Consider the following 12417-nt stretch of genomic DNA (forward strand, 5'->3'; position numbering starts at 1 on the left):
CCATAAAAAATCGAATCAGTCACCGCAGCCAACGACTTGGCACAGATATCTGTTTGGGTTGAAAAACCCTTTCAAGCGGCTGTCAAACTGAATGCATCTCGAAATCCAGATCGCGCAATAGTTTGCCACTGAAAAGTTCAAAAGAATCAACAAATTATATAGGACATACATTTTTTATTTAAAATAAAAAAACAAGTAAAAAAGAATGAACAGAGAACAAATCATATATAAGTTCAACTTATTGTTGATCCCTGTTGGTTTCCAGCAAATCCAAGTAGATATCCTCCAGCGAAGTCTGGCTGACCGAGTACTCCTCCACACCCAGCCGGACACGATTCTCCTCCATCACCACGAACAGACCCGACCATTTGGCCTCGTTCAGAGGAATGACGAATGTCAAAAGACCCAGGGTAGAATACCTATGCGACAAACGATAAGTTACCACAACAAGGCCATCAAAATAAATATTTCACCCACCTGAGAACGGAATGCGGATAATGGCTCCTAATGAATTCTATGACGGCATTGGTTTCCTTCACCTTGATCTTAAGGATCAGGCCCTTGGAGAACTTGCTCTTTAGGTGCTGCGTGGACCCGAGGCAGAGGAATTTGCCGTTCCCCATAATGGCCAGTCGGGTGCAGAGCGCCTCACCCTCCTCCATGTTGTGGGAGCTCAATATGATGGACTTGCCGGAGTCGCGGATGCGGCTGACCACGTTCCACAGCTGGCGCCTTGCCGCCGGATCCAGGCCGGATGAGGGTTCGTCCAGGAGAACCACCGAGGAACTTCCCACCACGGCGATGGCCGTGCTCAGCTTTCTCTTGTTTGCAGCACTGTAGGACTCCGTTCGCTCGTCAAGGTGCATCGAGAAGCCCAAGGACCTGGCGAGGTCCTCGGAAACCTGCCTGATGCTCGCACTCCGCACTCCGCCAAGCAGGCAGAAAATTCTCAGCACCTCCCGACCCGTAAGAGCTTCTGGTAGCGCGTCGAACTGTGGACAGTAGCCGATCACCTGGTAGATCCCGCTCATGTTCCACCCAACGGCCTTACCCTGGACGTGGACGGTCCCCGAACTGATCCGCTCTTCGCCAGTCATCACCTTGAGCGTGGTCGTTTTTCCGGCTCCGTTCGCTCCAAGCAATCCAAAGCATTCGGCGCTACTGAGTGGCAAAGGAAGGAGAATTATGAGGACAGTTTTAGGGTCTTTGATATATTTTAGACTATAGCAAGAAGGGAAGCTAGCTCAGGTGCGCCGAAGCAAATATACCCTTTCAGTTAGAACTTAAGTCTATGACTTTTTCAGAAAACTAGAAAACTATTACCACTAAATAACAACTATACATAATGAGCATTGGTAGAGTAACTGCAGTAACTTGAAGGCTTTTGGTAAAGTTTCAGCCAGATAGCTTTAAAACTAAGGTACTAGTTTGCGTCGAAATATACAGACAGACAGAATTACATGGGGTATAAACGTGTCTCTTTCACCTAATTGAAAACACCTGAAATGCAAGGGTATTTAAAGTATTTTGCAATGTGTTTTAAACTCAGAATTCATTGAACTTGCTTGCTGTATAACTGCAATCCAATATTTCTACTTTTAAAAACATTTCTAAGCACATAACTAGTTTTAAACCTTACCCGTTTAGGCAAAACGACACCTGATTAACAGCAAGGAATTTGCCGTAGTTCTTTGTGAGTCTATCCATCACCAGCTTCTTGGATGCCACCTCGTCCTGGGTTAAGCAAAGGATGCGACTTCGCTCCCGATCCACGTCTTCCTCCAAGTGACCTTCTGGGGGCGGCAGAGCTGTTTTTCTAATACAGAAATACGCGTTTGTGTGAAAAGGAGGAACATTAACCCAAGCGCCAACTATTTTCTTACTTAAGATTTTGCCGCATTTTAAACATCAGCGTCTGGATCACCCGACTCTCCAACAATAAAGTGATGAAAAAGAAAAATACGCCGCTGCAAATCATGGAGACCAATTCCGATAGTACTCCAGGACTTTCCCACGTTAATAACAAATTAGAATCTGGAAATTGAAACATAGTTAATATAAATATTATGGTACATTACATTTCATTTATATCGTTGACTTAAACAGAAAAGTGAACTCTATTCCCTTGTAGTGAGGAGGGTATAACAGATAGAAGTTACATTTTTTTAACGACTAGACAAATCTATAGTAACAACACTTTCAGAGCGATAAAATTATAAATCCCCACAGATGGATAATATTTATATGAAGTCGGAAGTGTCTTCTCCGCTATATTACAAACTTCTGACTGAAATACCCACTGCAAAAGTATAAGTCTTCATACTTTTTACTCACTTTCATAAAAAGGTTCCGAGTTGCAGCTTGTATCTCCATCAACACTAGTACACTTTTGTTTCCCAAAAAACCTGACGAAAAAAACATTGGATACACCCCCTAATATGGATATCTGGGGGAACAAACTGAACAGCAATTTGAACACAAAATGTATTTTAAATTCGTTCATTGCCGCTGCTGTATAGCCAATAAGGGTAAAAACAAAAAGCAAAGCATTCCAAATAAAAACTGTAGGCGTATTTTTTACGAAAAACGACATTAGGTAGATAAACGGTATAACCGAAAAACCAAAGATAATCAGCACTATGAATAAGATGCCCAGCTCACTAAGAGCCAAATATCCCGGTTCCAGTAAGAAAAGGATTGGGATGAACACAATTAGGCATGTTATTAAATGGATGGCAAAATCACTAGCAAACTGTGTCAACCAGAAGATCCATGCTTTCACACCACCGACAAATTGCAGCAACTTAGCGTTGGACCTGCGCTCCTCAATCGGAAGCACGACGTATATCGAGCACACAAAGAGCATGCCAAGGCACAGACTGTACGAGAGGTAATTTCTCTGATACCATTCTCTCAGTTGACCAAATCCATCTTTAGAGGGTTTGGAATAATGCAGAGGCGCGTTAGTAACTTCGATACGAACAGGTCGATGGACTGCCGCCCTGGCCAAAGCGTTATGAGCCAAGTTGAGGCTTAAAGGAGCCGCGTGATAAGCCTGGTTATTTAGCCTGGCAGCGATACCATAGTATGAAATAGAAACGCCCACGAGGTAGCGCGGGTTGATCCCCGTCTGTTTTGCATCTCCAATCCCTAAAATGTAGTCCTAAAAGAAAAGAATATAAGATATTAAAAAGCCGAGCGTCAGGATATCTACCTACTTTAAAATTTTTAGTGCCCGTCAACTCCACTTTGTGGTCGCCGCCATACGAATTAACCAGATTAGCGTACTCCTGGCCCATCTTGTATTCCAATGAGTGGCTTCCTACTTCAGAAATATCCACAACACTCACAGTGGAGGGATATTGGGCTAACGATATTGTCATGGGACTCTGATCGTAGGTCGGGAGGATGTTCAGGAAAGAGGTTACCAGGAAGATCAACAGAATGACGTGTGTAACGAACAAGAGATATTTTTTCCGCCAAGTGTATAATCCCTTTTTCAAGAACATGGCCTTGCATTGATTTAACAGAAGCTGTAGTCCTTGTAGCGGCTGCAGACTGTCCTCAAAGATATCGTGGGCTAAAATCAGTAAATTGAGCTTATTCAAGTTAAAGGTACGAGGTCCAGATCAAACCGTGCTTACGCTGTTCCTTCCCGTTCATCATTCCGCTTGGGTTCTTATCATTTTCTGTGCTTTCATTATCGACGCCCACCTTCAAGAACACCTCCTCCAGCGTGCTGAATTTGACGCCGAAGCCGTTCAAGTGCAGTTCCTCTGAACGCTCCTCCAGCTGGCTGAACATCTCCTCGAACCTCGGGGACAGGCTATCCGGCAGTTGGTACGACAGCTCGGTCTCATTGTCGCGCTCCGGCCTCAGACCCGGAATGTACTTGTTCAGCAGGGCCGTCACCTCGTTCGTGCTGCAGTCCTTGCGCTTAGCAATGGTCTGCAAGGTTCAGAAGTAAATTAACTATGCCCCACTACTTTGGGCCGGGTCAACACTCACCAGTTGGTATCCTGAGCCAAATCGCTTCTTTAGAAATAAGGAGGTGCCGTGGCACTGAAGCTCACCGTCGCACATGATAGCAATGCGATCAGCCAGCACATCGGCCTCGTCCATCAAATGCGTGGTCAACAGCAGGGTGCGTCCGAACTTCTCTTTCTGGAGGAGATCCCAGACCTGCCGCCTGGCGGACGGATCCATCCCGGAGCTCGGTGCGTCCAACAGCACCACCTTCGAGCCGCCGCACAGGGCACAGCAGACGGACAGCTTGCGCTTCATTTCGTCAGACAGTTTAGACGAGACCACATCCCCCTTGTGCTCCAGCCCGATCATGCTTAGGTACTTCGTGACCTCCATCTCCACGGCCTCTCCGCGGAGTCCCTTGATCCGGCTGAAGAATCGAATGTGGTTCGACGCACTCATCTCGTCGAAGAGAACAGTTTGCTGTGGACAGATTCCTATAGACCGGCGCGCCTCCTCGGCGTTTTTGGTAATATCACTGCCGTTTATGATGGCATTGCCTCTTGTCGCCGGAATCGCTCCCGTCAAAATTGATATGGTGGTGCTCTTGCCGGCTCCATTGTGCCCCAGCAAGACCGTGATCTCGTCCTGGTACAGGTTCATGGATAAGCCCTTGACCGCCGTTTTGTCGTCGAAGCGCTTCGTGAGGTTGGTGATCTTCAGCCCGATTTGCTTGTTTTCCGAAACCGCTTCAAAAGAAGAGGGATCCAGTTGCTTCAGCCGCACGGTCTCCACCTCCGCGAGTTGTCCTTCGGTATTCCCGCCTGTCTGGGTAAATGAAAGATACCAGGGGCGCAGATCTTCAATGCCTCCCGGCATGGCCTTCTCCACATACAAGCAAATGATCATGCAGGCTACACTGGAGACCATCATCGTAATTATAACGACGCCCATGGTCAGGGGATTGCCCTCGGAAGCGGGTGTGAACATACTTCTCCACTGCAGACCATCGCCAACCTCCTCGAAGTTCACGATCACTTTAAAGCCAAGTCCCAGGGCCGAGTTCGGAACTAAGCTCCACACCACTTTAGGGCACAGGCTGGCGTTATGAAATGTGCAGAAGTACGGTATGAGCGCAAGGATGCTTACCAAGGCCATGACAGTGGTTGCTCTGCGGGCTTTCGAGAACATGGAGCTCACCATGAAGCAGAAACAGGTGTTCGCAATGAAGTATACGACAAGAAAAAAGAGCAGTGCGGTTGGATCAGTATTTGGCAAAATGGCGCCATTTTTCGTGTCGATCTTGAGAATTGCGGTGATGAAAATGGCTGATAAGGTAAGCGGTATTTGGAACTTGACAAACCAAGCAGTCCACTGAAGCCAGTTCCCCAATCCTAGGACCTTCATAATCTCCTTGAGTTGTTTCTCCTTCTCTGCGACGATAAACTGAAATTCAAAGTATTGTGGTGTAAAACCTTCAATCCGGATATAGCCACTGCTTACCTTAATCATACCCATGTAGTGGTAAGTGAAGTTCAGCACGATGAAACACGGAAGCAACAGAGTCAACCAGGTGATAAAATTGTCGTTTGTGTAGGTGGGATAAGGATAGTACTGCATATGTGTCGGCATGTCATCGATGTAGCCTTTGTCCCGTATGAAGGCCATGGAAAGGGAGTGTTGCAAAGCCAGGAATCCCTGTTCAAAATACCTCGGATTGCCATGGTTGGGTCCCCTGAGATCAATTGTGGGAAACAGTTCGTTTGTACGCCAATAATTGGGTTCTGATGGAAATCGAAGAGCAAAGCGAAAATCATCTGGAATTCTGTCCGTAAGATTGGCCCAAGCATCATCGAACTGAATGCCGGCTAGGGCCTTGTTTTGGATCACATCCGATTCCAGTTGAACGGCGTTTTTCGATGCGATGAGGGTGATATTGTACAAATTGTCGCCGAGAAATGTATCCAATACATCATTCGCAGGTGAATAGTACACGGGTAAGTTGAAGACTTCGAGCCTCCAACCCTCTCTAAAACTAATTATATATGTTTTTATGAATGTTAAAGCTTACATAAACCTAGTAGTCTATAAGAGATAATTTATTTGCTTTTAAAAAAAAAAAGTTGACCTGTGGTTAACCATTCTAAAAACAGGGTAAGAACTTGTATAGCCTCGTAATTAAACTGAAATCTAAAAAAGGAGACAACAAACATTTTTGTCGTTGCCTTCCTATACTCACAATCATCTCAGATGGGCTGTACTATAGTTTTCAAGTTAATTATGTTTACATATTTGAAGGCTTCTATAAATAAATTTAGATGAGAGCTTCCCACTTGCGTGGTATTTTACGATTATTATATGGCTTTTCAATATTAGCCTTAATTTTAGTTGGTCGGCTATTGCGGCAAACCCACTCTATTAATTTTTTTACCCTTGCAGAACAAAAAGTATAAAGCCAGAAGTTTGCAACGCAGTGAAGGAGACACCTCAGACCCCATAAAGTATTTTTATTCTCGATAAGATCACGATCAGAATCCAAATACGTCCAGTGGCGGATACAGGGGGGGCGATAGGGGCGATCGCCCCCCTCAGCTTCTGAAAAAGGTGCTTCACTGGCGTGAACTTCGGAAACCTGCGTGTTACAGCGTGTCGCCAGTCCTTCCTTGCCCTACTTCTTCCCTTGTCTATCGCTCCTCCTAAGACTAACTAGCCTAGCATTGCTACATACGCATTCCGAAATCAGTATTCACATCGAGAGAGTTATAGAAAAGTTTTTAAAAAGAGGGAAAAGAATAATGGAATTCGCCATTTAGATTAAAATTAATTAATTTATTTGTACAGAGTGTTTTGAATAAAACTGCGTATAATTTTTGATTATTTGCCACCTGCTACTTGCATTGTTTAAAAAAAAATTTTGATCGCCCCCCCAGGCAGACACCTGTATCCGCCCCTGAATACGTCTGTAAGTCTGTTCGTCTGTCGGTCTGTCCTCCTGTCCGTTTCTACGCAAACTAGTCTCTTAGTTTTAAAGCTATCTGGCTGAAACTTTCCCAAAAGTTTGTTTAGTTATTGCACGCAGTATATAAGTCGGAACGGGCCGGATCCGCAGACTATATCGCATAGCTTCCATACGGGACAATGAAATAAAAAATTCCTACGCCGTTTTGATCAGATCGACTTGATTTCTTCCAGATGGCGTTTTCTAACTACTATTGAATTTCGGATTAAATTTTATCAAAATCGGATAACTCTATCATATAGCTGCCATAGGAGAGATCATAAAATATATGTATTTGTAAATAATGGTACAAGAATATAACGTCGTTCTTATAAATCCCCCGAGCATGATTTTCAAAATAAAGTCGTGGTTTTTCTTTAGACAATCATGATTTTTGGAATAATTTTTTCTAACGACTATTGAATTACACATTAAATTTCATCAAAATTGAATGACTATATCATATTGCTGCTATATGACCAATAGTCGAAAATATGGAAAATTAATAGAAAAATCGTCATAGCTTCGATGGTGTTTAGCCGTTATGTATTTTGTTCGACATTTTTGAAGACTGCAAGGTTGTATAAGCTTCGGCTTGCCGAATCTAGCTTCCTTTCTTGTTGTTTTTGTTTTTATTTTCGAACTTATTTTGATATAAACCTTTATCAGTAAAAAATCAACAATTTTTGTAATCAAAATAATAGCAAAGAAATATCAAATCGACAAGCCATCTAAGCCACCTAAATTTATTGCGGGGTGGTTAAATTCAAATAAATTAAAAAAATTATTTAAATTATCCTAGGAAAAACTTACTCTTTGTTAGAAAAATCTACAATATTGTACCCAATGTCGTCAATGTGGAGACTAACCGAACTCGTTGGGATCGCATAACGGAGTACAACGAAGATCAGGGCAAAAAAAATTGGCGACACCAGTTCTAAGATAGTTTTCCACTTATGGTTCCATTGGATGATAAGGTTCTTCCACAATAAAAGCATAAACTTATTCCAGATTGTCATATTGGTCATTTCGTACGTAACAGTTAACGTAATAAAGTATCTATTGAATTAGTAACTGTGTAACAGATAATGAAAATATTTTATTTATGTTTATGCTGATCGTCTGTTTGTATCATTTGCGACCCGCTACACATTAGTAGCCTCTCACAACACTAAGCACGTTCTGAATAAGTATCGACTTGGGAGTATCCTTTTATCACATATTATACCGGCACTGAAATAATATAACGTCGTCGAACCGAAAATAACGAGAATTTTTAACGGCGCGTTCTTTACTAAGCGGCGATACTCGTGTTTTACGCATAACCTTACATTAGAGGTGGATGATTTTTTATGCTCGCAGAAATCGATGTGCTTGAAGTTTTTGGCGGAAAATATCGATCCCTTATCGATGTTTAAAATAAAAATTATTTTGCTTACAGATTAACTTTTTAGTTTGCCTACTCATTTCTTTTGCTCAGCAACAAACGTTTGGTAGCAAGTGTAGAAAAACATATTTGATATTTCAAAAAAGAAATTTTCTTGTGTTTAGATTATGTTGTCTGAATGAAAAAACTCTGACTGTTCATCTCTATCTCAACCTTTTCGTCGTTGGCGGAAGTGACCTCCTGCTAATTTAATCTTCGTGCAAACCCTTACTTGGCATCCATAGTTCCGAGCGAAGGCCACGCCACACCTCATATTTCAAATAATTCTAGGATATTCATATTTATTTGGCATTCTCACCTTATATTTCTAATGCACCCAAGTACATTTGTACATATCAGCACTAGATGATATTGTAGTGTCTTGCTACGATCATTCCGGTAGTGTACCCAGTGTACGAAAACTACTCATTTACAGAAAGTCCCCACGTTGGTTTTTTGCACCGCACCTTGAACTTGAATTTAATAATTAGGCGACTAAATGAACTTTATCATTTAACACATTGAATACCGAACAAATGGTGCTAAACATCACTTGTAGTTTCATTCAAACTTCCTGGGGCTACAAGGACTTCCATTTCCAGGTCACAGAAACCATATTTATTATAATAAGGAATCGGAAAATATTGAATATTAAATGTTAAATATTTTTTAGTTAAGGCAACATAAAGTTGAGTCAGACAATCGAAGATAAGACAAGCAATATATGTATGTATTTGGTTTGCGGCTGGAGAAGGAAAGGCCCCTTATCCTCGGAACTGCAAGAATCACCTGCAGGCTATCGAACGTGCACATGCATCTGCGGCAAACAACATCGCATTAGACCACGCTCCATTGCATGCATATGAAATTAGCGACTGCGGCGACATCATCCAGACCCCAGACGATGCGGAGACATTTTAACCTGGCCAAATCCGACTTCAAGCTCATGAAGCAGCGACTCTCGAACTGACACAAAGATTCCTCCATCTCCGTAGGCCCCAACTAACTGCCATGCTGTGCTTCATGTCCATTTTTAATTTATAGCCCCACGAATTTGAATTCATCTGTGTTCGGGTGGTTAATAAAAAATAAATATATACGAAAAAGAAAGGTCCAACCGTGATACAGAAATCCGCGTTAGCCATGAGGTAACCAAATGGAAACAATTTACTAAATTGCAGTAGCTCTTCTGCAGGAGCAAAGTGAGGTGATAAAATTACGCAACCTTGGATCCAGAAGTCAGCAACAAAGAATCAAATCAGTCACCGCCAGCGACATGACACAGATATCTGTTCGGCATGAAAAACCCTTTCAAGCAGCTGCCAAAACGAATGTATCTCAATATCCAGCCTCACCTGGCCGATCGCGTAATAGTTTGCCACTGAAAACAGCCCAGATGGCTTGATTAGTTTAAAAACACCATCAAAATATGCAGAACATAAATTTTGTATTACAATGAAAAACCAAGACAAGATGAAAACATGGTGAACCGAAGCCCATATATTTTCTATATATTCGACGATTTTCCATACTATAGCTATGTGATATGGTTGTTCGATTTTTTAATTGCCATGCAAGAAATCGAAAAAACAACGGGAGAAAATTACTTCGCTGTTGCTGTTTATCATATTGGCATGATTTCTTCCAGATGGTGTGTTTTTAAGGACTCATGAATCTCGAATTAAATTTTATGGGTGAAATAAATAAAACAAACAAGAAAATTTTTACTTATAAAAAACAACAACGGTATTATTTTGTTTTCATTAGTGATTTATAGAATTTTCGATCTTTCCTATGGCAGCAATATGATATAGTAATCCAATTTTGATAAAATTAAAGTCGAAACTCAATAGTAGTTAAAAAACCAAATATCGAAAAAACATGTTGACATGTTTTTTTCCCGATATTTTTTCAATCTTTCTTATGGGAGCTATCCTATATCGTCTTCTGTTTCGACTTATATACAGCGTGCAATAACTGCACAACCTTTGGTAAAGTTTCAGCAAGATAGCTTCAAAACTGTGAGACTAGAATACATAAAAATTATTATGGTCACCTACCTTAATCCTGAAGCCTGCTTCTTAAACAAGAACAATAATAGCAAACCCATAGAATACCAACAATATGGAGTGGCTGCTCAGTTCTGCATCTGTTAGCAATAGACTTTAAGCACTTTAATCCTGGATGTTATTAATATAGTGGTGAAATCCCAAGCAAACTGTCCCAACTAGAAAATCCACATATACATTAACTCAAGACATACATGCTAAAATACAGGCTGAAGGGCATAAAAAACAAATTTTAACAATTCTGTTGTTAAATAACAAAATAAGTCTACAAAGGTTAAGCAGACATTGCTAATTGGACCAACCCTGAAATATAAGTACATAGAGTATGTAGTATGATATATATGTTTCCTTAATTTCATACTTTTGGACAAGCTGTTGAGTTGAGGCTTGCAGTCAATTTTATACAAATCATCATTAAATTATCTCACTTTCAAACAGTCAAAATGTAAAAATGGAAAACATGAAGTAATTAAAATTGTCGTTAAATAATTAGGTAATACTTAAAGTGCTTGAGCTGTAAAACATTAACATTTAGATGCGTTTAGAAGGGCTTTTGCTAAGGCTATATCCACATGGCTCTGCTGCATTTGCAGCTGCTTCTCGAGAAGCACGCGCTGTGCTGTTTGTGTGCAACAAGCTTTTCTGCGGATTGGATCCGTGATCGAAATCAAGTGAAGTGCTCAAACAAAAGCGCCTTCGGCCTCAAGTGCAGCTGACTGCGAAATGATGGGGCTTGACAATTATGATTACGATTATGAAGGTGAACGCTTCGCGAGTTGGAAGTCGGCTTTTGTTGTCGGCAACTCTTGTCGCCGGTGCACGTGCAACTGGAAGGAAGTTAAGGTTACTGTGTGGTGTTTGATTGTCGCTGAGATGTGGCAATCGTACACTCTCGTATGCGCCGTTTGGCTTAATAAATTCGCAATTAATTAGAATCAAAATGCAGCAGTTGTCAGCGTATTATGATGCTAATAATTGCATTTTTATTGAGAATTTGAGGCGGCATTTGGCAATATGTATTCGTTCTTGCTATCAATGTGCGCACCAAAAGAGGTCTTGAACTTTATTCTGTCGATTAGATAATTAAGTCGGGGAATTCATTAAAATTATTCTGGGGAATCTTGCTGTTATTTAATCACAATAATGGAAAAATCATAGTTACTTTTTTTCGGTTTAACATTCAATAATTTGGTTCGATATTTATTTGTTTCTATAATACATAAAACAATAAGTGATCGAAGCTTACATACCCTTGCAGTCATTACAAATCTATAGTATCAAGATTTGTTCCTATTTTTAGTTCGATCTTTATTACGTCAGCGAACAAATGTACTAAATAATTAATTTTTACAAATTTTACTTTCTTTTTCATTTTTCTATGGTATTCTGTTCGATATAGCAATTCGATCTTTGTATAAATAACTTGTAAACACCTATGGTCGAAACCAATACCTTGCTGTTGAGCAAACTGCATGGTGCCTAATAACATCGAAGCTATAACGAGTTTTCTATGAACTTTCTATATACAAAAAAAACCGGATGATAAAAAACGATGTTATTATGTTGCCCCTTAAATTTATAAAGATTTTTGATCTTTTCTATGATCTTCATTTTTCGATCTCTCCTATAAGAGCTATTCGATAGTCGTCCTATCCGGCCCGTTCCGACTTTTTTACTGGGTGCAATAACTATTCAACTTTTGGTAAAGTTTCAGCAAGAACGCTTTAAAAACAAGAGACAAGTTTATATAGAACCAGATTGTCGGACAGAGAAACCAAAAGACAAATGTAGTTGTATAGATCGGTTTCGATTGTGGTGCTTATCAAGAATAGGTTCTGAAATGTCTCCGTCTCTGAGTTGCAAACTTCTGACTTTTGTTCACCACTGTAAGGGTATAGCAATAACATATTTCCAGTACTCTGCCGTGTTACCTTTAAATTGGAAGCACATGGCAGTTG

The 12417-nt window shown here is 41.0% G+C and overlaps 1 protein-coding gene across 2 annotated transcripts; it reads right to left on the reverse strand.

Annotated features, from left to right (window-relative positions):
- Window positions 1-167: 167 nt before the first annotated feature.
- LOC108090543 (phospholipid-transporting ATPase ABCA3-like) lies at window positions 168-8294 on the reverse strand. 2 transcript variants are annotated; one of them, XM_017189278.1, is made up of 10 exons: window positions 7778-8294; window positions 5470-6001; window positions 4009-5412; window positions 3645-3948; window positions 3219-3580; window positions 2335-3163; window positions 1884-2034; window positions 1640-1816; window positions 478-1158; window positions 168-419 (listed from the first exon to the last, which is right to left on the reverse strand). In XM_017189278.1, exons 1-10 carry the CDS (start codon window positions 7990-7992, stop codon window positions 239-241), a joined length of 4836 nt encoding a protein of 1611 aa, XP_017044767.1. In that variant the 5' UTR covers window positions 7993-8294; the 3' UTR covers window positions 168-238. The 2 variants fall into 2 exon arrangements, with proteins under 2 accessions (XP_017044767.1, XP_017044766.1); XM_017189277.2 differs by having other exon boundaries at window positions 478-1161.
- Window positions 8295-12417: the final 4123 nt, after the last annotated feature.

Source organism: Drosophila ficusphila, unplaced genomic scaffold (assembly GCF_018152265.1).
Source record: "Drosophila ficusphila isolate 14025-0441.05 unplaced genomic scaffold, ASM1815226v1 contig_414, whole genome shotgun sequence".
Taxonomy (NCBI): domain Eukaryota; kingdom Metazoa; phylum Arthropoda; class Insecta; order Diptera; family Drosophilidae; genus Drosophila; species Drosophila ficusphila.